Consider the following 25627-nt stretch of genomic DNA (forward strand, 5'->3'; position numbering starts at 1 on the left):
TGGGCACCCTCTGTCCCTTCTTCCAGGCGGAACACAACAAGGACCGGAGGTATCTAGAGATTTTTTTCCGTAATACTAGACGGAAACTTCATGATGGAAAAAAGTTCCTCTCACGTAAATTTTAACAATCATTTTATAAGAATTTTTGAAAAACGATTTTCAACAGTCGTTACCAATGAAATTGATCGGACAGATGTACCTCATAGTAAAAGACGGAAACGATTGTAAACAGTGACTTTTGAGAACGTTGTTCTTACAATGCTTACAGTGGATTCCAGGCCCCACCTACTTTCCTGGTTACAAATAGTCCAGTCTTAGTAACAGCGCTGCATTGTTACCGGGATTAAAATCATTGTTATTACAAAATAAACATTGTAAAAACGACTGGGAAGGTAGGTGGGACTTAGAGTCCAATATGAACACACTAAAAAGAGTATCACAATCTCAACTATACTCCTAGGTGATTTTGGCGCCAGATATAAGAGAGGTTGCACTAGCCTATGGTTGATCGGACTACACTTTCGGTAGAGTCAACCATGTCTTTAACCGGTGCAACTACTCCTATGTCTTGCGCCAAAATCAGGCAGGAGTATAGTTGGGATTGAGATATTTTTTTCCGTGCAGTGTAAAACAAACAATTCTCTATTCTCCGGGAAATTTTTGCAAAAAAAAAGAAGGAGAGAAAAAAATAGAGTTGTTTGAAAATTGGAAATAATGTTTGACTTTTTTTCTTGGTGTTTTGCACTTGTAGACCAAAATGCGCGTTGCTACGAGCTTGTGAGCACCTCTGAGCAGTGATGAATTAAAAGAGAGGGATTTATTGTAACTGGGCGACTTGAGATCTCATTACGGGTACCCATCAATTGTAACCGTGTACCCATACTCATGCGCACACAAACAGTGGTGCACAATGGATCGACTTATTGGGCGAGTCGAACTTTATTTCGTAACTTTGAGAGCTTATATCTTCGTTCGTGCGGAACGTAGCTATTAAAAAGTGGTATCATCAGTTTTTTCGTAAAATATACTCTAAAAGACACCCTTAAAAATTATGTACTTTGGCGAAACAAACCCCAAAACTTGCAGTTTTGGTCGAAAAAGTCATGTTCTACCTCTCCCAATGGATCGTCCCATTGTGCGGCAGAAGGAACACTTTCCCTGCTAATCGAAGCGAGTAAAATTACGACTTTAATGACTCCAAGCTAGAAAAAAGAGAAGTGCAGCGCTAGCATCGTCCGGCGTGCTTGGATATCAGAGTTTTCGTAACGAAAATTGTGTAACGAGGAAATATGCATCGCGAACATCTTTTCCGCGGCTTTTGAAATCCGAGATGCACTATTCCTCAGCAAAATTGATCATGTTGGGAGGAAACTGCGAGAGTGCATTCATCAGGCGTTATACTCTTCCTCAGTTGGATTCCATTTTGCAAAAAGGAACCAGAAGGATTGCAGTGAGGCTAAGATTGTGCATTTTCATCCTTTGCAATAAAACTACTGAAATCATGGAAAAATATGTTTACATGGTAATTTTTGTCTTAAATTTACAGTTTTTAGTGAGTGAGATAGAAACTGTACATGGATAATCAGGTTTTTCTCCCAAGACAAAAGAAGTTGCACAATCTTTGCAACATGGCAATGCTTCTGGTTTCTTTTTGTAATTGATTGCTTTATGAAACTGAAAAGAGCAGGAAAAGTGCGGAAAAATCAATATATAGTTTAAGTATGAAGGCTTTTATCTGAAATTTTAGCACACATTGTAGGTGAAACGGGATATCATGTAAAGAATTCATTTGAATATTTTCAATGCGTATCAATGATTTAGAAGTGTCCAGTGGTTTATGCCTTATTTCTCTTAATGGTGTCTTCGTGTACACAAACATTAATGCAGAGCTGGCTTTGAGGTGTGTGAGTAAAAGGCGAGATGTTTAACAGTTTTGCAACATCCAAAAAGATCTATTCATGTACATGTTAAAATCTGCATTACATCAACGGTTTTTTAATTAATGGCTTGTTTTACAAGTAGATTATGGGCTTTGCCATGGGTGGATGACTGGATGTGTCTCAGCAGCGGTGGGTAAAATCGCGATGGAGGATTTTGAACTCACAGCGTTGAGCACAATAGAGTATTCTGTGTTCTTTTACAAACGGTACACGCATGATATTCTGCTTAGTGCCCATCGTGATGATGTTTAACCGGTGTTACAGTTCTTTAATAGCTTGAATCCTCACATCCAGTTCAGTTTAGAAATAGAGAATAATCGCCGAATGGCCGATTCCGGCGAATCCGGCGAATCGCTGCTGACCACACTGTTTGGCGCAATGCGTGAAGTATTCATGTAGTCTTGTAGGCGCTATGCGTTTCAAGCCGAATACCGACTGCTGCTGACCGCAGTGTGTTTGACGCAATGCGTGAAGTATTCATGCAGTCTTGTAGGCGCTATGTGTTTCATGCCGACAGCTCCAGGTTTTGTTGGTTGTCTCTTGTATCACCGAAAGACAACAAAATTAGAAATTACTGTACTGTTTCTTTCAGGAAATGAGAGATTTTGTCGCCTTTTCTCGTTCGTAATTTATTTTCAGATCTGATTGTTTTTCTCCCATTTTTTGATACCTACATTCAAAAAGGTTTCAAAATTTGCCACCCCCTAAATTTTGCCGCCATGGGCCGCGGCCCATGTGGCCACCCCCTTAATCCGGCCCTGCCAATTGGGACATTGAGTACAGAAAGGGCATTTCTTGGTTGTGGTGTTTCAAAATCTTCACTGCAATAATTTATATTTTACAACAGAAACTATTGAGTGAATTTTCTGCAATTTCTCGTTTTCAGCATTGTAAAATCATGAAGAAAATTCAGTAACAGTTCCAGCGAATTACTTACAATTTGCTTCAATTAAAATGGATGAAAATGTTAGCAGAGATTCTGAGACACCGCAAAAAAGGAATGCCCTTTCTGCACCCAGCATTTTGATTTCCTACGAGTGTTACTTATTACTCGTTCCAGTGGCGTGGCGTGCTTTGGGATGTATCGATTGATCTGCCTTTCAAACCTGTGGAATATGATCGATAAATACGGTGAAAACTTTAAAAGTCGATTCTTTACCACAGTTTTAAGGGTGGTTTCACGATAACTGGAATAGTTTTGTCGCCGTAACAGACAACACATTTTTTGGTCATATTTTTAGTAGAAATGAATAATCTCTTAAATTTTTTCGCATTAATCTTGAAAGGGTTGCGTATTACAACGCTTTCTAATAATTTGTTGCTCTGCTTCTCAATTAATATTATGTAAATTCCGAAAGTGTGCTATCTGTTACGCGGTAAAAAGTTAGCGTAACAGACAGCACATTTAGGGCCATTTGTATATATTCCTCCATGGCTCCATGATGAAAATTGTAGAAAATAAAAGTAATATTAAGTGAACAAACGCAGTGTTTTCAATTTAGAAGTACTCATCATTAAGAGAGATGATCATCCTCGACGAAGGTCTCATCCTACCATCCAGAATTTCTGGAGGAGGGATGATACCATTTTCAATTCTAGAGGGGCAAACCTCCCTGCCTTCCCCCTTTGTACGCCACTGTCCTTAAACTGTAGCAATTCAACACATTTATTCAGGCACTTTCGTTCAATTTGAGACAAAACGACTATGATTCCGGGTCACATGTCAGATCCTTTGTCAGTAAAGAGGTATCATAGATAGTTGAAGGCGAATTTTCTGCCGCTTTGAAATTGCGAATTAACTATGACCATCTGAACAGATACTTTCATCGGGAATCTCGACTCATAAAAATAGGACCCCCCGGACTCTCTTCCTCCCCCCCCCCCTTTCCGGTTAAGGTGCCGAAGGAGGGAGGCTCCAGGACGATGAAATTCGGGTTCCTCAATGATTCTAAGGTTTCGTGTGCGATTCAACTCAAGGCGATTATTGTTTTTTTGTGAGCGAGAAGTCTGAGTTCATGCATCAAAACACGTTAATATCTAGGTTGGGAGTTACTTTCAGTAATTTTGGTCGCACTGCTCGTGTGCTACGTGACATTTTGATGAGAGCACATACGCCATAAGGCTTGAACTTTCTCCTTATCAACCCATCGAATAAATAAAATATCGACGATGAAACTATCGAACCACGAATCTCGGTTCGCGACGTCGTAGACTTCCTGCAAGACTTCATTTTTTTGAATGGAAAACCACTAAATGTCAATTCTTCAAAACTTCCGTGTTTTTCCCTCTTTCTGCAGAGGAAACTTTGTAAAAAGTTAAAGAAATTATATTGGTTTTTTTCTTCTTCAAGAAAGTAAAATGGGAGCGGAGATTTTTAAACACCACAGACGAGCTACGTGGTTCGGTTGTTTCATCGTCAGTATTTACTTATTACTAACAGCGTGAAGAAAAAATGTGCCCACTTTTTAACGTGATCGTCGGTGGAATCGATCGATTTTCCTCGAAAGCATTGTCTGTGTCTGCGCGTCCTACGTTAGCTTTTATGGACATAATGGGTCCCATAGAGCAATTTCCCACCATGTGCAATGCTCAATTATTATTTTTTTAATTACTAAAATTTGAGGTGTGATAATGGCGGCCACAGAAAAAGCCAAACACTACGTCACTGTCGGAAGCAATATGAAAAGATCACGTGACTGTTTCAAAGGTAGTTATGAAGAGAACGTTTGCGATATAAACATTTAAACATTACGAGGCTCAAAAATAATGTAGCCGGGTATGCGTCCGTGCACAATTTTTTTTATCGAAAGCTCAACATTTGACACCATTTTTTACAACCACGAATTTTGAGGCCTGTACCAGGCTAATGTCATTTCCCATTAGTTTACATACGCTTGTACTATGGTGCATGTTACAATGGGGGGGGGGGGGGAGGATGTCCCAACGGCTGGAAAGGGCGCATCTGGTATAACCAGAAGCGTCAAAAATCTTCGATTTCGAGAGAGACAGTTCAGGTTACAACGGCCAAGCCACGCGCAGACACACACTGCACTCTGCCACTCTCTGTTGGAATCGAGTCTCAGAGGTAGTTCGAAAGTTGCTCGGTAGAGTGTAGCACCACTTCTGAACTTTCCAAATGACATCACAATTCAATCGGCTCATGTGAGAACGTCCGATGCGACGTCCAAAAAACCAAGTTCTAGTAAACACTAAAATAGTGTGGAGACCTTAAAATCGGCGTTCTGAAGGAAGTTAAGGAATGCGTATCTTAGCAGAGGGATGTAGAAAAGGCACAAAACTGTTTCGCTTCCCAACTCCCACCCAGTGCTGAGTAATTTTAAAAACATAGCGTTGGCCATCGGACATTTGCGCAAGAGTCGCACAAATCTGCCCCAAAATAATTATTTTAGATCACTTAATAAACCTTGAAATTAAAGTGAATTTAGATGCAGGGAAACCTATGAAAAGGGGGGGAAACGACAAAAACTGGAGTCGATAATTTACGGTCCCATTCCCCGTGAATGTCGCAGCCATCGACGCATATTAAAGAAGAATATATTTATTTGTATACAATGCTTATGGATGCCTAAGGAAGAGAATTAAACCTTAAATAGGGAGGAGGGGGGGATGGGCCCACTATTTTTAGCCCTTTGACCCCTCCACGAATGGAAAAATGGACATCGGAGGTTTTCGCACGAGCCGATTCAATTGAGAGAAGAGGCAGAAAATAAATGTAATACCTAAGTTGCTAGCCTCCTTTAAAAATTAGCAAGGCAAACTTCATCTCTTTTGAATTCACTATGTTCTTACTAAGTTTATTCCTCTAGTTGGATTGAAGCTCTCACGGTCTCCTCAAAGGTAGAACCGTGAGAGGTTTTAAATATTATAAGGAAATTCTCTCCACTAACAATTAATCGGCTATCCTTTTTTGTAACGTTCAAGTTGAAAGGTTAGAGGACAGTGAATGTACTTGACCTTTGTCTCCCTGACATAGCCTGCGGCATGGACTCCTCACATTAGGTCGGCAAAAATGTCCTCGAATATTGATCGCATCACCTTCGCTTCTTCCCCTGTCATCCCTTCAACTAGACGGATTTAGGGCTGGTTTTATCAACGCTGGTCAAATCCTTTTTGATAAATACGTAAGCAAGAGACCAGGTTATATCCCCTTGTAGAAAAATAAATAAATAAATAAAATCCGTTCTACGACCGTCAATCAGTTATTTATCCTCTAGTTGAAATGTTTTAGTTTTGACAAAATGCCGCCAATTTTTGATGAATTGCCACTTAACTTCAATTTACGCCATACAACAGCCAGTTGCAAAACTATCCTGGTAAAAATTGGCAGTAGAATCTGTGTTCCAAAATACCATAGACCTACAGCCGGCTGTAAGATTTCCAATTGCTTCTATAACCGGCAACACAATTTCTTATGGCCTTTTATAGCCGATGGCGACTAAGCAACAGCCTGGCGATAAAATGTATGCTAAACGTTACTGATTACGGATGCTAGGACTTAGTGAGTTTTTGGACCACTGCTCTCTTTTTGGGCCGTAGTATCTTGATTTACGAGGGTCATCCAAAAAGTAAGTTTCCCTACCTTGTATCTTCCGAACGAAAAGAGATAAATTAAATCGGTAAGAAGACACATATTATGCATACTTTAAGCTTTAAAATAAATCCAAGTTTTTGAAAATCGGTTGAGGGGTTCGCGAGAAAACTTAATTTTACTGAGACAACCTCCTGTCGCCGCGTGCCCACCTCCCGGGTCAGGATGCGCGGAGAGTCGATTACTTCAGACTCGGGTATTCGCCTCTAAACATCACATCAAAAAGGAATTTAGAAGTTTTCGTTGAGTAGGTCTTACCTTTCTTTTTGACGTAGGCCTCACATCTTTTTTGACATTTTTGTTTCATTGACAGCAGCTTTTTGATGCCTTTCGCGTAGAAGCTCTCGCCTTGGCTCCGAAACCAGTCATTGACAGTGATCTGTACCTCTGAATCGGTTGGCAATCGCTTTTCATCGTTGAAGTTTTTCCGCTCGGGAACAGATGAAAGTCACATATGGCTAAATTAGGAGAGTATGGAGGATCGGGGGACAATTTTCCGACGCAAAGCAACTGATTTGGAAGTGCAGATCGCTGTCAATGACATGGTTTCGGAGCCAAGGCGAGAGCTTCTACGCGGAGGGTATCAAAAGCTGCTGTAATGAAACAAAACATGTCAAAAAAGATGTGAGGCCTACGTCAAAAAGAAAGGTAAGACCTACTCAACGAAAACTTCTAAATTCCTTTTTGATGTGATGTTTAGAGGCGAATATCGAGTCAATCGAGTCGAATACCGAGTCTGAAGTAATCGACTTTCCGCGCATCCTGACCCGGGAGGTGGGCACGCGGCGACAGGAGGTTATCTCAGTAAAATTAACTTTTCTCGTGAACCCCTCAACCAATTTTCAAAAATTTGAATTTATTTTAAAGCTTAAAGTATGTATAATATGTGTCTCTTTACCGATTTAATTTATCTCTTTTCGTTCGGAAGATACAAGGTAGGGAAACTTACTTTTTGGATGACCCTCGTATTTTGCGAGGAAAGCTTCGTACTTTTGAAGGATGCCTGCCATTCCTAACATGTTGGAGCGCCTGCAATTTCGTATGATACTGTGCAATACCTCTGGTGTGAAATAGTTGCTTCAAGCGCCGTGGTACGCTGCGGCGCGGCGAGGCGGGCGGGCAGCCAACGCGCATTGGCGCCTTCAAACCTAACAGGGATACTTCTCGCATTGCGCAATGCGTGAAGTATCCCTGTTAGGTTTGTAGGCGCCAGTGCGCCGCCGCTCCGCTTTGTGTTAGGCTCTAATATTTAATCACGTGGAGTCAGCGTTTTTCAACTCATGACTTTGAAATGTTTGCACATTCTGTATGGATTATTCTCATTTTAATTGATGAAAAAAAATATGTATTAAAGGAAAATATAACGTCTGTTTTGTAAATATTAAGGTGATTCCGTACAAACTTAGGTAAGGATTTACAAAGCACACGAATTTCTACACAAGTTCTTATAGCCTTTTATAGCCGATGGCGAAAAAGCAACTGCCAGGCGATAAAGTGAAAAGCCCGGCGATAGGAACTATAGCCCGGCTGTATAATTTTTTATCGCTTCGTAGCTCGGCCGTATGATTTTTTCCACTTTCTACAGCCAGCTATATGATTTTCTATCGCCTTCTTCAGTCGGCTATAAGAACTCCTATGGTATTTTGAAACGCAGCTCCTATCGCCAATTTTTACCAGGGTAGCTCCACCCGAAGTCACGATATGTCGCAAACATTTCAGAACAGGATTATTTGGAAAGCAAGGAACTGATTGAGGAACTAAAACATTTCGCCGGTGAAACTTTCACACCAAATACCTTGTTTGAAGTGTTTTAAAATCCTCACTCTCAGTTTATTTTTTAAAAAGAGAACAGATTGATACGGTCTTTCGAAGTTTCCACAGAACTTTCCTCGCAAAAACCATGGAAGTGTTTAAAAATTAAAATTAAGTTATTTTCCATTCAAAGAAAAGCACAATAGAAAGCCAAAGATATGGCCATTGGGAGTTCCACCATCAATTTGCTGAGGATTGCAACGGTAGCCTATCAGAGAACAGGTTTAAAATTTAATCTCTGGCTAAAATATTTTCCTGGTGCTTAGGTTAACTTCAGATATTTACCGATTTCCCCTCTGTCCAGTTGAGTCTGACCAGGAGCTTAGGGTAATAAAATGCTACTTATCTTCTTGTCAAACATAACTAACAGTTTGTAAAGCAGTGTTAGAACCGACCATTGACTGAAATCAACCAAATGCATTTTACTTCGCTCGACATCCTCTTAAGCTTTATTGTTTTTGACATGAATTAGCTGCGTGAACATCGATTTTGAAAACGAACACAAAAATATTAAAGAATTCGATTGCAAGGTTGGTTAATTTCAGAGACACCGGGATAGCATTTTAGGCTATTCCCACCATTTTGGATTTTTGAATTTTGAAAGATTTTTTTCGTAGAAAGTCGACTTTTCCGTCGGAAAATACCTCCTGGTGCCAAGTTTCAAAAAATTCGATCGAACAAGAGCCGTATACCGCTGGATCAGTAGGACTCTACGCAGCGATAAACGGTGCCATTACGGGTCATACGGCAGTTCGCCTTCAATTTCGTCCGATACTGTGCAACACTTCTGTGGCGAAATAGTTGCTCAAAGCGCCTTAAACGGTATCCCTTCAACTTTGTGGAGGGAGATGAGGATTACCGCTGAAATTACACCCTAGTTCGTTCGCAGTTACTTATTTACTCATTGGTGAGGTAAAAAAAAAAAAACACATTTATGTAAATCTCAATTTGCGAGGTTGCAAGTTTTCCACTGTATATGTTTTTCGGGTAAACCAATGTAAACACTTTAATATCTGTCGTGATTTTTTTGAGATATTATTTTAACATTTCCTTCAAATATATTTCTGTGCTTTCATGAAAAGGGAAATAAGAAGCATGAGTATTAGATTCAAATTCTTTGATGTATAATTATAAGAAACCTTAGAAATAGACTTGAATGAAATATGAAAATAATATCTATCATCTTATCTCGGAGAAATTATGGCAGGCATTAAAAATTTTACATTGGTTTACTCGAAAAACATATACAGTGGAAAACTTGCAACCTCGCAAATTGAGGTCTAATTTTTTTTTTTTTTTTTAAAAAAAAAAACTTATCGTCGGTTTCGAGGAGATGAGTATACTCATCTCCTCGAAACCGACGATAAGTTTTTTTAACCTGGTTTTAACCTGTAATCGCGCTAGGGTGAAATTTCAGCAATAATCGTCATCTTTCGCCATAAAATTGAAGCGATATACCTTTGAAGGCGATCAATGGGCATCTATTTCGCCACAGAAGTGTTGCGCAGTATCGGACGAAATCGAAGGCGTTCGGCCGTATGTAAATTGACTGGTACCGTTTACCACAGTGTAGGGTCCTACTGATCCTGCGGTATGCGGCTTATGTTCGATCGATTTTGAAATCCTCGCAATCCTAATGAATCCCAACTCTCACTCTCAAAAAATATATTTCCTTAATGTTTACCGGAAGCAAAATGCGGCTTGATGTAGTTATTATGCAAACAGTTATTGGCTCCGAGCTCTTTGATATTCTTTTAATGAATGGAACGCATTTTTAGCGAAAGTTTTCTCCATTTTCTGAGTAGGTATTAAATTGGCTTGAAATGATTTGTAACAGTAAAGCAGTTTCACAGTTTTTTATCTTTTAAAAAGCAAAGTGGCGAGGCGTGAAGATCAATTATCGATATATCCCCAATTAAAGCTGTAGTAAAGAATCGATCATTGAGGTGTTCGTTACGATCGCCTTGTTTATCGATCCTTTTCCTTAGGTTTAAAGGGCAGATTAATCAATACACGCAAAGCACGCCACGCCACTGAAAAAAATGTGAACAGTCGCAATGTTAACAGCCGAACGATTGAATTACTTCATTAGAATTGTTCACGCAGTTGTTCTTTCAATGGGACGAATAAAAGAAAAAACTCATTTTATTGTTCCGTAGACCGTTTAGTGCAAAGAGAAATAACAGTCAAACATAACAACTCACATACAATTTGAGAATGTCGTCAACTTTTTCATAGATCTCTTTTATACAAAATTGGCACACTCAATGTTAGAAATATGATACACATAATTTCGTGACCTTTATAAAGTAACTTAACTATAACATGTATTGAAAAAAAAATGTATTCGTAGGTCGCTCTACGCTCTCAATTCACAGAGGGTGAAAGGTGGATATTTGAGGTTGAAATTGTTGTTTCCTTTCCATCCGTAACGTCATTTTATTTGACTGAAGCCATCGTTTTACTCACTTTAAGCAATGACGCATCATTATCCACGTAACTATTCAATTTAAAAAGAGAAAAATTTATTCTATGCAAGTTTGAATCTAGATTCTGTGGATATCCATCTAAACAATGGGGAAATGTTATCAAGAAACACAATTTCAAATTTGGCGAAATAGCTTCGATCTTTAATTCAAGTAGAAATTGTTTGACTTGAAATCGTGAGGCAGCATGTGAAATAAGGGCAAAAGCAGATTTCTGAAGCATTATTTGCAATTTTGAAAGCATTTAGAACCATAAAAAGCTCCGTGTCTCTTTACTCTCTACTTTTGGTTCGCAGACTCTCGTGATTTTTCTGATAAGGGTGTTAGTGTTGCAAAAATTTTGATACGATTTACTAAATTTGCGTTTTCAATTCCACGAACAAAATGTAATTACCAGATAAATCTACGACAATGTAACTTAAAGGACACATTCAAAATTTCTGCCCTTATTTACTTTTATAATAAGCAGTAATCAATATTTTCCATAAAAGATTTTAAAACATTTGAAGATAGCCGAAGAAAACTCGTGGAGAATTTCGCGATTTAAACACATTTAGTTTTTCTATATCCGCATTAAACGTGGCAGACTGTTCGTTACGTCACAGATCGAGATACGAGCTTTTCTGTTTCGTACCATTGAAATGTTTTACACGATAAGTCTGTCATGACTACACGAAATCAGTCCGATCTACATTCAATCAGGGCCTTATTTCAACTTTATAAGTGAAAAATCATTCAAAATTATCAACAGCGACTCGGTCTACTATACATGAAGGAATTGAGTTAAACTCCAACACAAGCTTCCTATTATTCAACGGCAAGAATTGATGAGGGCTTAAGAAACACGCATCTCTTGATAAACTCAAATTTTTCCCCGTCTTACAAAGTGCTTCGTATTTAACTAGGGGTTCCTTAAATTTCCAACTATTTCCCTTGTTACGCTTATCGGTGACCTTAATATCATTCAGTATGACCTTTGTCATGACGATTATGCTTAGTCAATTTACCCATGGCTAGAGCAACGAGGAACACGTACGAAATTTCATAATTTAACACTTTATACCCTGTAAATAATTTCTAAGAAAATAATATGTACAGTAAAATTTTCTTTTGATAAAAATATTTTATTTACAGAAATAAATAAGCAGTCGAGGAAGTATTGAAGATAAGAAACAAGACGTGCCTAGAGACAACCAACACTGATGGTATTTGCTGGAGGAAAATTAAGAATGAGGAAGTATGTGATTATGCTTAGGGACTTTTCCTTTTGGGGAAACCATTCAAAGCTATGTGCGTCTAGCTGGGGACGTAAACCGCGTGATGAGACACGCAAGTTCTTAAAAAACAGTTCCATTTGGCATTATCAGGTTTAATTAAGCAGTTTATGAAGAAGAGTGTAATCGCTAAAGGTCAAGATTCGCGAAAACAAGAAAAAACCTGAAATCATCGACAATTTTTTCATAATTCTGTTCGAAAAAATCGATTAATGTTCTTCAAACCGTCTGTAATAAGACCATGGACACACAAGGAGGGACAAAAAATTGAGTGAGGAATGAAAAAGTTAACATATTGGTAGGTAGATACGCCCTTCTCCCACGATACTACTCAGAACTGTCATTTTTAGCAGTATTTTGAAAGTCAAATAGCTTGCGTGTTCAATGACAATATTAAAATTAAAATCTGTGCCTTTATTCACAGTTTTTATCATCATCAAGCACTCTTCAGTGAGAGAGGTGGCTTGGAACTTACGCCCTTTTTTCACTAAAGAAAATATTCAAATGTTGTCAGACGGCGTTTGAAGAGCAATATCGGCAGAATTGTGGAGTTGTAAGACGCTTGGACCCTCAAAGAAAAGTATTTGTTACCCCCGACGAAAACTCAATTCCTGAAGATTTGGTTGTCACGCTCCCATTCAAATAACCCGTTCAATTTAGAGTCAGTGGAAATCGGATACAACGACTTTCTACAGGGACCGCCGCTTTATTTGGTCGTTGTAGCCGATTGTCGTTATAACCGTTGCAAAAATACATTAAATCAACGTGATTTCAGTCGCAAGTCGCGGGACCGACCCGAGATCACGTCGTTTATGACCAATACTGCCGTGCTAGGAAAGAACGCCGCATGTGCCTTTAGCCGTTGCCACATTGCCTTCAATTAAAAACGTAGTTACAAGGAAAATTTTAAAAAATTTTCTTCAAACGTTTCGGACAATTTTCCTCGCAATTTGATCCAAAATATCTGAAAGGTTTGAAGAAAAATTTGAATAACTTTCCTCAAAAATACACGTTATATACAGGGATATTTATGACAACTTTCGAATGTCCATAGGGCGTTTTTCCTTACCACGGCAGTGTATGTCGTCGATGTCGTAATATCCGATTCCCACTGTATTTGGTTTGAAAATTTCATCATTATTAAGCTGAATTTTAAGTTTTTCGGTGCAAGTAGGATAATCGTTCACTGGTAAAAAAAGTAGCTTGGATCTAGAGTCCAGACTCTTAAAAACATTGACAAGAAAGAATACTCTTGATTCAAATGGTAATCCGCTTAAATCAAGAGGCTCGTGGCTCTTCAATTCAAGGGAAAACCCGATTGAATCAAGAGTATTTTTTCTTGTCAATGTTTTTAAGAGTCTGGACTCTTGATCCAGGCTACTTTTTTTTTACCAGTGTTCAGTTTCTTATCTCCAGTACTATGATAACAGAAAAGAAGGAGGAAAAATGTATTTAAAAGAAAACTGTATATAATTATAGTATAGTCTCGTTGGTGCAGGTCCTGGGCCCGTTGACGAGGGAGTAGCGGGAGCTGCCGCCGGCGCCGTTCCTGCGGGTCACCTGGACTGCGCCGCGGATGAAGAGTTCTTTGAAAGTCTCGCGGAACTGCCGCGACATCCCGCAGTAGATGGCGAAGTTGATCGGGTAGCTCACGATGATGAAGAAGTTCGTGAACAGCACCAGCACGTTCGCCACTGTGTAGTCCAGGATCTCCGTTATGCTGCTCGAGATTATGTGCAGGATCTGTCCAACACACATACATCCAGATTATTTACTTATTCACGCTTCGCCGTCACCCAGTGAATTGCTGGACATTGACTAAATGGATCTAGTTCAGTGCCGGATTTAGGAAGGGATGTAGCGATCGGAGGTCATGGATTCGATCGCCATGAATCCATCGAAAAATAAAAACTTGAATCGATTGATGTGAGTAAATCGATACCGATTCGATTGACGATTATTTTAAGAAAACCCACTGTAGATTCGATCGACATGAATTGACCGATGAACAAAGCCGAGCAATTCGACCGACCGTCGAATAGGAGCCAATTTGATTTGTGTTTGAAATGAATCTTATTGCTTCTCATCCCTCTTTCTTAAGTTTATTATGTTGATAAAATAGTGCAGAGACCTGCATTCCTGCATGTGAACTACAAAAACCTATATTAGTGCAAAGCAATAAAGGTATTTGCAAAAAAAAAAAAAAAAAAAAAAAAAAAAAAAAAAATGGCTCAGGGGGATTTTCTTTTCAATGTTTGATAAATATTTATAACTTGTCTTAGAATTGTTCTCCTTTAATCATTTTTTATAGTTTGAAGCTTTAGGAAATATTGATATGCCGGTAACGTTTCAACGTATTCAATTCTGATACTGTAATCTTTAGATCTAATACAAACAAACAAACAAAACAAGCTTCAAAATCACACATCACACAAATTCACAAAAATTGTATCGGTGAAAAATGGTGCAGGTTGCATATTCTTCAAATTCAAGGGTATTTTTGGAACTTAAAAATATCAAAATTAAGGCTTCAAATATTATCTGGACAGAATAAACTTATGTAAGAGGGATAAAAAGCAATGAACATATGCATTTCAAGAACAAATCAAATTGGCCCCTAATCAACGTTCTCATTACGAAAAACCATTTGACAGATTAGGATTGATCAATAATGATGACACGCTGTAATTTTGAATCCAAAATAAAAGTCATCAAATGATGTTGAACAGTAGCATTTAAACAGACTGTTACCGTATAAGTGAAGTATTCTCTCAATTAGACCCGAGGAAATCGTTGAACAATTTAAGGATTCGGTTGTAATAATTCAGGGGCACAAATAACCATCCAGCACGTTATTCCTAGATAAGAGTGTGAAATACTGTCGGAAAGCCAAGAGTAAATCCACAATGCTCTTTTCAGTTCAAATATCTTCTATCGGTACTTAAAGAGATTAAAATCATCCCCTTTTTTCATGACCCTTTTTTTCTCGACTATTCCCCTCCTATATCCTTCTCTGTCCTCTTCCGACCCTTCGGCATGCATTTCCTGTTTTTGGTGTCTCCATTATATCTATTGCAATCCGCATTGTTGTCGAATCTCATGTGCAAGAGGAAAAATCGTTAAAGGACCACAAGACTGATAGGAACGACCATTTCTTTTAGCAAGAAGTCAAAAATGAAATGAGTGCTATGCCACAAAAAACGGTGCTGTATGCATAAAAATACTAGTGAAAAGTGTCAAAAATAACTGGAAAAGAAACTGAATTAAAAACTGATTGGATGAATGTGACCGTAATATAACTTCATTCGTACAGAGACGCTCACTGGAAAAAAACACACATTGGATCTAGAGTCCAGACCCTTGAAAATATTGACAAGAAAAAATACTCTTGATTCAATCAAATTTTTGCTTAAATCAAAAGGAAATCCGCTCAAATTAAGAGGTTTGGTTCTTGATTTAAGCAAAACTCCGATTGAATCAAGAGTATTTTTTCTTGTCGATGTTTTTGAGTGTCTGGACTCTAGATCCAATGTGTTTTTTTTTCCAGTGCTGCTCTGCAATGATTAAAATAAATAAAGAAGAAATCTGGCTTTGCTTTTTGCACAGTTGACCGCTTTAAGCATGCACATCAGCCAAGGAAGTTTTCAGAAAAAATGAGCATATAAAAACTAAGTTCAGAGTATTGCTAATTCTCTTGAAAAGTCGTTAGATTTGTTAATTGAGGAAATGGATATTACACCCTAGAGAGACTGTTGTATGTGCAATATATTTTCATTTTTATTGGCTCATTCCTCGGATGCACAGACACCATATAGAACCAATACCAGTCTATTCGAGGAATTCTCCTCATTCTCCCAACGCTCTAAATACAGAGGCGGACTGGCTCCTCAAAGTGGTCCGGAAAATCGCCAACAGACAAGCCCATCATGGTGCGCGTTAGACCCCCCCCCCCCCCCCATGATTTTTCGATATTACAGGCATAGGTGTGCCTAGGCAAAAAAATGTGACTTTTCAACGACTTGAGCGCGCACCGTGGTATACGCGCAATGTATGTAGTATCCGGCAGACTTGTAAGGCGCTACTATGTGTTCCGCGCCGGCCGCACTGTGTTTGACGCGATTACTCGAGCTTGCGGCGCGGCGTTGCTGGTTTTCAACTTACGATTTTGAAGTTTTTGAACAGTTTTTCGGAATTATTGTCAATTTAAATGATAAAACATTACATAGAACCCAACTTTATCTTTCTTCTCTCCACTTGTATGATTATATTTCATTCGAGTCAATTAGGGGTCAATATTTGATTTGTTTTTGAAATGCACATGTTTATTGATTTTTATCCTTCATTCATGTAATTATTCTGTCCCAATGATAGTTGAAGCCTTAATTTGGTATGATTTTAACAAAAAAAGAGATTGTTTTCTGGTGAAAAAAGACTCTAGTATTTGAAAGTACTTGAGGCATTCCCACATTCATCCCACGGTACGTTTTAAACACTTTTAATGCGGTCAACTTCGATACATACCGAAGGGTTCGGGTCACACATCTGAAGTGCCTCGATACATGCCGAAGTACCTCGATGTCTGGCCCGAACTTCAGCAGCTCGACCTCAAGTTTTCGGATGCGTGATCAGAAAACTTCAGAGATCCATATGACCTCAACTTCAGGTCCCACACACGAAGTTTTTTTCTCCGTGTTCAAAGGGCGATATCTCGGTTAATATTGAAGTAGAATTGAAGTAATATTGAAGTTGCTATTTAGACAGATCTTATGCTTTTTAGCTAATCTACAAGAGTCAAGGATCAAAACACGATTCTATAACTAGCGCAACTGACCCATTGGATATAATAGAGAATCCCCGTATAGTGGCGTCACAAATTCTGGCCTCTGTTCGAGGATACTTACGGTGACAACGGCGAGGGGGATCTCGGTCATGAGGAAGACGGTGACGACGACGATGAGCATGAGCGTGGTGCAGTTGGAGTCGCGGAGTCGCTTGCACTCGGACTTGCGGTTCTCCTTGAAGAGTTTGTCCCGCTTGAGCTGGGCCTCCCGCATGGCCCGGAAGAGGAGGACGTTGAGCGCCACCAGGGAGATGCACGGCCCCATGTGCACGAAGATCACCCGGAACCCGTAGTACATCGTGTAGTACACGTCCAGGCTCACTGTGTCCCGCACCCACGCCGCGTCGTGCACCTGAAACCACAAACGTTCAATCTTATCAGATTCACCCAAATTCCACTAAATGGGCTATAAGACATACTAGCAATGGGATTCACAAGTCACTAAATCGTCACCCTCTACGGCGTATGTTCGATGACGATATTAAAAGTCATTCCGTGACAAAGGACTATTGGATAGGCGGATCTATCTCTTCACCGGGCAACTGGGCTGTGGGCGCCTAATTGTATGTGTTCCAAAAAGAGCAAAACCGGTGCGCGGTGGTCTGTCCGTGGCAGAGACAAGTCAGTGGTCAGAGAGCTTAAAAATACAGTGGCGAGGTGTGAATAATCGATTATCGATAATTCCCTACTTGAGGCTATATATAGTGAATAATCGATTATTAGGGTGTTCGTTGCGAACAGCCTGCTTATCGATCATTTCCCATAGGTTTAAATGACAGATCAATCGATATACTGCAAAACACGCCACGCCACTGTAAAAAAAGGATTACACTGGAAAAAAAAAACACATTGGATCTAGAGTCCAGACTCTTAAAAACATCGACAAGAAAAAGTAATCTTGATTTAATCAGAATCTGGCTTGAATCAAGAACCAAGCCTCTTAATTTAAGCGGATTTCGTTTTGATTTAAGCAAAAATCCGATTGAAATAAGAGTATTTTTTCTTGTCAATGGTTTCAAGAGTCTGGACTCTAGATCCAATGTGTATTTTTTCCAGTGTATTGTGGAAGCTTTTACTTTTAGGACATCAACATCAAACTGTTGACTTACCTACATGGTTGATGTTAGACAACGTGTTGGCAGTTTCGTTTTGCAAACAAGCCAAGACAAGTCGTAGTTTGGGAAACTTGTTTGGCTCATGACATCACCCGAAGCTCATCAGCCACCATGTAGGTAGGTCAGCCAAGAAAAGAGTGATGCCTGTTGCTCCCTTATAATTGTCCATAAGTAAGTGTTGAATACCCAAAAGTTAAAGCTTCCACCTGTCGCGAAGAGGCCAGTGGAGGGTCCAGTGGTCAGAGAGCTCAAAAATACAGTGACGAGGTGTGAATCATCGATTATCGATAATTCCTTACTTGAGGCTATATATAGTGAAGAATCGATTATTAGGGTGTTCGTTGCGAACAGCCTGCTTATCGATCATTTCCCATAGGTTTTAAATGGCAAGTCAATCGATATATCGCAAAACACGCCACGCCACTGTAAAAAAAGGATAGGTGAGGATAGAAAACAATAAGGTAATATAAAAAAAAGGTTTAAAGTGGTAAGGAAAATAACTAAATAGATAATGCCAAAATAATTGCGCCACGTAGCTTTTTACCCACCCTTCATATTCATCCCCTGAGTAATTTACATACAAAAACCATTAGTGAAGCTTGAGTCAATACTAAATATCTGTTTCAGGTGAAGCGAGAGCACTCGTTGGACAGCGCCTTTTTTCAAGCGGGGAAATTTCGCGATAATTTCGCGTCATCGCGGAAAATAGCACGCAAACATTCATGACCTCTCGATCCGGGGGAGGAGGCGAAAGCTTTTATTATGCAAGCGGGGGAGGGAAAAAATAACTGCGCACTTAATTGTGTAGGGCGCTGAGTAAATTCAAAACGCAGAGGAGAGCGCAAAATATTCAATGAGACGGAAAAACAAAGCGCGGGAGGGGGGATGAAGTGAGGGTCGCCCTAACGGCGAGGAGGTGACGTAAAATTAGACGATTATCTATATTGAAAGACCCCTAACACGCGTATCTACGCACATACTCAAACACATACAGTTATTTCGAGGTTGCCTCGTTGGATAAGAAAAATGTGACGTCAAATCAACGTTTCTTATATGTATAAATAAAGAACGGAACTATTAGTGTCATAATTAACAGTAAAATAGATTTATACTAACAGTAGCATAGATTCTTCTAAAAACTGCGTTCAGGGTGTCTACTGAGACAGGCTGGACAAAAATCAGTACTTTTACAGTACTTTTTCAGTACATTCCCAAAAAATTCAGTACCTCCTCAAGGAAAAATTCAGTACTTTTCCGATACCTTCAACTGAGGAAATTCGAAAAATTTCGAAAATTTGAATCTCCCGCTCAAATTGCGACAAAAATGAGAAAAAATTCCGGAATTTCTTGCAAAATTTCCGCACTTTTTCAGTACTTCCGGACCGCCCTGGAAAAATCAGTACTATTTCCGGACTTTTCGGAAAATCCGGACTCGTAAACACCCTGGCGTTCTTTCAACCGGAAACTTCAGAGCGTAACAAAAACTCTATTTCTTCGGAAATTTATTTTTTTTTTTTAAAAAATAATAATCAATTATTTTAAATTATTAACAGGGAGGAACGGAACGAGACAGGAATTCCGCCCGAAGGTCTCGGAAATTTAGTTGGCGTTTTTTGTCCATATTTCTCGGTGATACCGGCTCTAAAACAGCCAAAAATCTACGGTGAACGGAACCGATTCCATTCGGTGCAACAAGCGGACGAACCGTGGCTATATCAACAGGTACTCACTAACGATGGGCCGATGGATAATTTTCCGATTTTCGTAACGATCTGACGTAGACGTGTTGTGTGGCATGGCGAGTTGATTGCTTTTTTATGAACTGTGCGATGGAAACGTGTGCAAGGGCGGGTGGGGGAACAGGGGTGGAAATGGGAGGGGGAGGGGAGGGGTGTGAGTATTTGCTTAACGCGTGAGTTACAGTCACACGAGCTTGTAATCGAGTTGTCGGGATTGCTTCGGCTAATGGGAAATGACGAGTGCGCTCTCGGTGGGTAATCTTTCCGCGTGATAAAAATACCTGACCCACAAACCCCTGCCCCTGCCCGCTTATTAACAATCTATTGATTGCTCCGGCAAGTAGGTGAGTTGGCGGCCTTCTCAAGTCCATCCTTCGGCGAGTAAAGCAGAGTGACCCGAACAGTATGGTCATCAGAGACAAGAGACCCTCCACTGGCCTCTTGTCGACAGGTGGAAGCTTTTACTTTCGGGGATTCAACAATTTCTTATGGAAAATTATAAGGGAGCAACAGTCATCCTTCTTATTTTGGCTGATATGGCCTGGTTACACGCTCAAATTTCCGTCAAATTCCGATCAAAATGATGACCAAGATGGCGGTCGAGAGTTATCTAGATTGACGAGTAAAATTAATTAAAACAGCGTGTTGATTCAAATAAGCATGAAATAAGCACGGTTGTGTGGAAATCAGATGAAGGATGAGCCCCACAGTTCCATAATCTACCATCAAATTTTTGCAGGCCGCAGAAATTTGATGGTAGATGGTGCGCACCAGTCACCATTTTATCGGAAATTGATGGGAATTTGAGCGCGTAACCAGCACATTTACCGACCTACATGGTGGATGATGAGCTTCGGGTGACATCATGAGCGAAACAAGTTTCCAAAACATCGGCTTGTTTGCAATAGAGTCCCCTTATACTGAGAGTTGCCTGATGGTTCATATACGGCGTTCTTCCTTGGCACGGCAGTATAGTAGCAGTATTGAACTTTCATAACGCCAGGAATTTTTCACGACAAAGCTTGACAAGAAAATATAGGACTTGTTGCATGGTTTCCGAGCTCCTGCCCTGAAGGTTGCTGCTTTTAAGCTAATGTGTCTTCGATTTTGAACCCTCGTGCGATGTTATGTCGGCCGAAAGTGGGTGTTGTACTGAGCGATTGAGCGCCTTTCATCGATTTTGTGCTCAAACAATGCAGTACACTTACGCTTTGACTCGCCTGAATAATAGATTACGAGTTACCACTGCTTCCATTCGCCCACTTGACGGACGTCCGAAAATTTTATCTATTCGAGTGTCTTAATGTTGCGTAGCTTGGATGCGACCCAAAACAGCCGAGAGCAACCCGGGTTGCGATAATCGCTTGCCCACCGCTGAAATGCATTTGATATAGATTAATTTTCGAAAGAAATCGATCAATTTTTCCACTGCACTCTGCCGTCATAGGGTAGAGAGCAGTAAGTGTAAAATTTTCGAAATCGAGTTTCCTTCAAAATTCGTATAAACTCTTTTGGATGAAATCACTGAAATGGCTAAAACAGCAAAACTCATCTTAATTCTATCAAAACGAGACATTTGAGAACGAAGTAAGTGCGAAAAAAAGACGTAGATCTTGGCAAAACAGCATTAAGTGACAATATTCCTTCCTTCAGAGAGCCAATGAAAACAGTGCTTTCAAGTAAAGTGCCACCGTCTTCTGCGAATTTCTAACTTGAAAATGTGTTTGTTGTGTGTCCAAAACGCAACCACGAAAGCATGCAGAAGATAGCACTTACGACTGTCTTGCCTATAGGTAACTTAGCATGAAAATGAAAAAATACCCTTTTTATGAAATGGAAATAAAATCAGTCGATTTTTGATTAGCCAAACGATTTCTAGGAATCTTTCGGACAATTAGTGGCAATTTGACAAAGAAATGAGGCTTCTTTCAATGAAATTTTCGGGTCGGAAGCTTCTGAGCCCGTTTTCTCAAAACTTCTTTTTTGCACATACGGTTCTCTTCGCTATCACAGCAGTATTGTCGTGTTACCAAAGTAATGTAACGCTTCTCTTTTTAAATCGAGTTCCCTTCAAAATTTGTCTGATCTAATTCCAATGAACTGACTGTTAAACCTAAAACAGCAAAATTCGCCTCATTTGTATACAAGCGGGAATTTGGAGGCAGGAGGCAGAAGGTGCGCAAAAATTGACGTTGTTTCAGGCAAAACAGAAGCAAATTCAAGTTATTTTGCAAGAGAGCTGTACTTATGTCTGTCTCAAGCAAAATTGTGCCCTTTTCTGCCGATTTCTAGCCTTAAAATATGTTTATCTTGAATCCAAAATGTAACCACACAAGCTTACAGAACATGGCGCTTATAGCTGTTTTGCCTAGCGCGAACTTAAAATACCCTCCCCCCTTCCTCTTTAAATATAGTGACAGCTAAAATTTGTCAATTTCAGCCGAACAAGTTCCAAGTGCTTTTTTGATGATCATAGAAGTTTCACGAAGAACAGGGCACTTGGACTGTATTTCTCAATAAGCATATAGTATCCCTGGCTCATCCATAGAAACACTCATCTTTACAGGAAATTTAGAGGCACATACGTTGTTTCAACAATAAGCCAGGAATAAAAGTTCTTAATCGCGAAACGTATAGTTCATTTGATATCGCTAAAAATCTTTAAAAAAAGTTCATAACTATTTATCCTAGAAATCTTGAACGTAGGCGCATTATATTAAGTTATGAATATTCTTCTCCGAAAAATCGAAATAAAAAAATTCAAAACGTCTCTTAAAAATTCGTATTTCATTATGAGAAATGTTTGACAACCTCCAAATACTCAAACGGCGTTCTTCTGCGGCATGGCAGAATAGGTTTTCACGGATGCTGACCGGTAGACGCGCCTTCAAATCCACCGAGCAACTATTCGTACTCTGAAGAGACCATTTTGCCTACCCGGCTATTTGAAGGCAATTTCGCATCGGAGACTGCTCGTTGGTAAACAGCTGGCTTTAATAGCTCCCGAAGGCCCGGGAGATCTGTCATCGGTGACTATTTGAATATTTCTGTGCATACTTATTTTTCGATGGCGGAAATGACCTTAGTGTAAAGAGTTTGAATTTGTCAAAAGCGTGACTTTCGAACAGAAGCGGACCCAGCAAGTTGGCAAAAGTGTTACCTCTCCATTTAAACATGTTTTGAATAATCGATCCTTTTTGGAGCACATGTCCCCTCCGAGAATAGATTAATTTTCATAGTTTTAAATGGAGAGGAAGCAATGTTGCAACATTCTTAAGAAAAAGTTAAGATTGATGGAACTATATTTTTGGTTGATATAAAGCGTGCTATTTTTAATTAAACGTTTATGAGCTCAGACGGTGGAAAATTATAAAACTTAGAAAAGTTGCAATTTTCTTTTACGTCTATTGGATGTTCAAAACTACGGGTTTTTGACTCTCTGATTCAATTTAAATTGGAACAGATGATGTGAATGCGCACGTTTCTTTCAACACAAGAGTTAATATTCTTGGGCCACTGGATTCTCTTTACGAGAGAAACAATCGCACAATCTCAGCGGTACCTGACGGCGCTTACCGAGTTTTGAATTTCCACCCGTCGTGAGTCGGAGCATGCATGACAATGATTCCAACCCCCAACCCCGCTTTTATAAGCGTTCCTTGGAGAGGAGGCATTCTCTGACTATTAAAAATGTCGAGAGAAACACTGCCGTGCTAAGGTAAAAGCGCCGTATGGACCTTCAGGTGTTGCCAAATTTCGATTTATAAAACACGAATTTCCTGGTAAACTTATGAATATTATTTTTCATCCAATTTTCAAATCATATTGGTAATGTAGCATCGCGTCCATGATACTGGACTCCATGTTGAGTTGTATAATGTTCGGTTGCTCATCACGTCCAAGATCTTGGAATCCATGCTTACTTTAATTAGGGATAATTTTTTCGAAAAATCGAAGTGAGCATAGCGTCCAAAATTGTGGGTTGCAGGTGTTCTCTGAAAATACACGAGCATAGGGTCCAAAAATTTACAAGGACAATTTTTGTGAAATGAAGACGAAAAAATTGTGCATTGCTTAGGTTAGGTTAGGTTAGGTTAGGTTAGTTCAAGTTAGATTAGATAAGCGAAGTATACGATTTTCTATCATGATGAATTCTTTAAAACTAAGGAAGGTCTACTTGCTTTGGACTCCATGCTCAAGCAAAGAAGTGAGAAGTTTAGCGATGAACATGGAGTCCAAGATTTTGGACGAGATGAGCAGGCAATTACATGTATATCAAGGGTGAGCATGGAGTCCAATATCTTGGACGCGATGCTACATAATCATTATATTGTTTGCAATTTCACCTAAAGTTCCTGAAAATTTCAAGGAAAAATATTTATAACTTTCCTCTCAAATACAAATTTTAATTAAAGAAATTTGGCAACTCTCGAATGTTCATACGGTGTTCTTTCTTAGCGCGGCAGAACACTTCACTGCTTTCCTCGTCCGGAGACCCAAATCCTGAATAAAATAAACCCTGTCGCCCATTTGTAATTCCCATACTCCTAGGCTCGCGTGAAAATTTAGTTACGCTCTTTTGTGTAAAGAGCGACGACTCGGCACATTGCAGGCACGTACGCGACGGAAATCGCACGTAATAAAATCGCGATGAGGAAAAAACAAAATCATTGTGTGCGTCCTCGAGTATTACCAGTCCACACGTGGCGAAAAAGCGACACTCCTCATCAATTTCATTTGTTTATTCGGAGAGCCTTGATCCAATTTCTTACGAGGGATTCCTTTAAAATTCCCATGAATTATTCATCGTCTGTTTGCGTTGGTGTTCAATGCTAGGCATTTCTCGATACGCCACTCTCCTTGTTTATTTGCCTATATTCGCCTTTGCATTTTTCATAGGTTCCCATTGGAATTGAGCAACTACTAGGAATTGAGTTTCAGCGTTGGAACACTCCCCAAACCCAGACAATCGATTCATATTCACTTCCTTCCAATCCCCGTGCCGTCTCCATTACGCGAGTGCAAATCTTGATAACCTTCCACCTCAAGGTGGGAAAATAAAGTGTTCTACTCCCCATTGAGACCCAAAGAAAATACATTTTAGAAACCTTGCACTAGCAAAGTCTAAGGAATGTAATCGAGTGAGGGAAAGGTTAAGGTCAACGTTAGTTTTTGCTCAATGATTATTGATTAACTCATTGTGCAGAAAAAAATCTACCTGGCCTAAAAATTCCTCTTCTTATTGTTATTTAAGAGGCTTTTACTCCAGTGTAGGAGCCTACAACCATCTAGAGAAATTTACTATAATTGTATAGGAGTAGGATTTATTGGGGGTAGGGTTAGGAATATTTGTGGTGGCTGTTTTGAAGGAACCTATTTACCTCGGCGACTGATGAATGTGAGGTGATTACTTTGCTAGGTGAGTTGTTGCAAATTAGGTTGAGGTTTCTAAACCAACTGCTCAACCCCTTGCTTCTCGGTCATCGATAGGCCTATCTAAACGTTGACGTCGAAAAGTAATTGTTGAAATTGAAGAAAACTGTATGCGAGGTTTCTGCAATATATTGTCTCTGTAAGGACTTTATTATCTTAACCTCATTGGGCATCATACGTCAAATGAAAAATGTGTCAAAGAATCACCGAAGCAACAGGCGAGGATTGTTGGAGTCTACAACCTAAATGTTATCTTATATATAAAATACGGCTGAATATCGGGGTGTGCGCTTCATTAGGGGAGTTTTTGCAAAGTAGGTCAGGAATGCTATCGCACCAATTTTTCGACTTTTTGTTCGTAAGTCATGATTGGGCAAAT

The 25627-nt window shown here is 39.6% G+C and overlaps 1 protein-coding gene across 2 annotated transcripts in view; it reads right to left on the reverse strand.

Annotated features, from left to right (window-relative positions):
• Positions 1–10504: 10504 nt before the first annotated feature.
• The window catches only part of SPR (Sex peptide receptor), a 313008-nt gene continuing 297885 nt past the window's right edge, over positions 10505–25627 (reverse strand). For both annotated transcript variants that reach the window (XM_072299981.1, XM_072299982.1), the window contains 2 exons: positions 17023–17313; positions 10505–13864 (listed from right to left, as the gene is read on the reverse strand). In XM_072299981.1, coding sequence (XP_072156082.1) covers positions 13595–13864; positions 17023–17313 — 561 coding nt within the window. In that variant the 3' untranslated portion in view covers positions 10505–13594. The remainder of the gene's footprint in view (positions 13865–17022; positions 17314–25627) is intronic.

The sequence above is a fragment of the Bemisia tabaci genome, chromosome 4 (genome assembly GCF_918797505.1).
Source record: "Bemisia tabaci chromosome 4, PGI_BMITA_v3".
Classification (NCBI taxonomy): Eukaryota; Metazoa; Arthropoda; class Insecta; order Hemiptera; family Aleyrodidae; genus Bemisia; species Bemisia tabaci.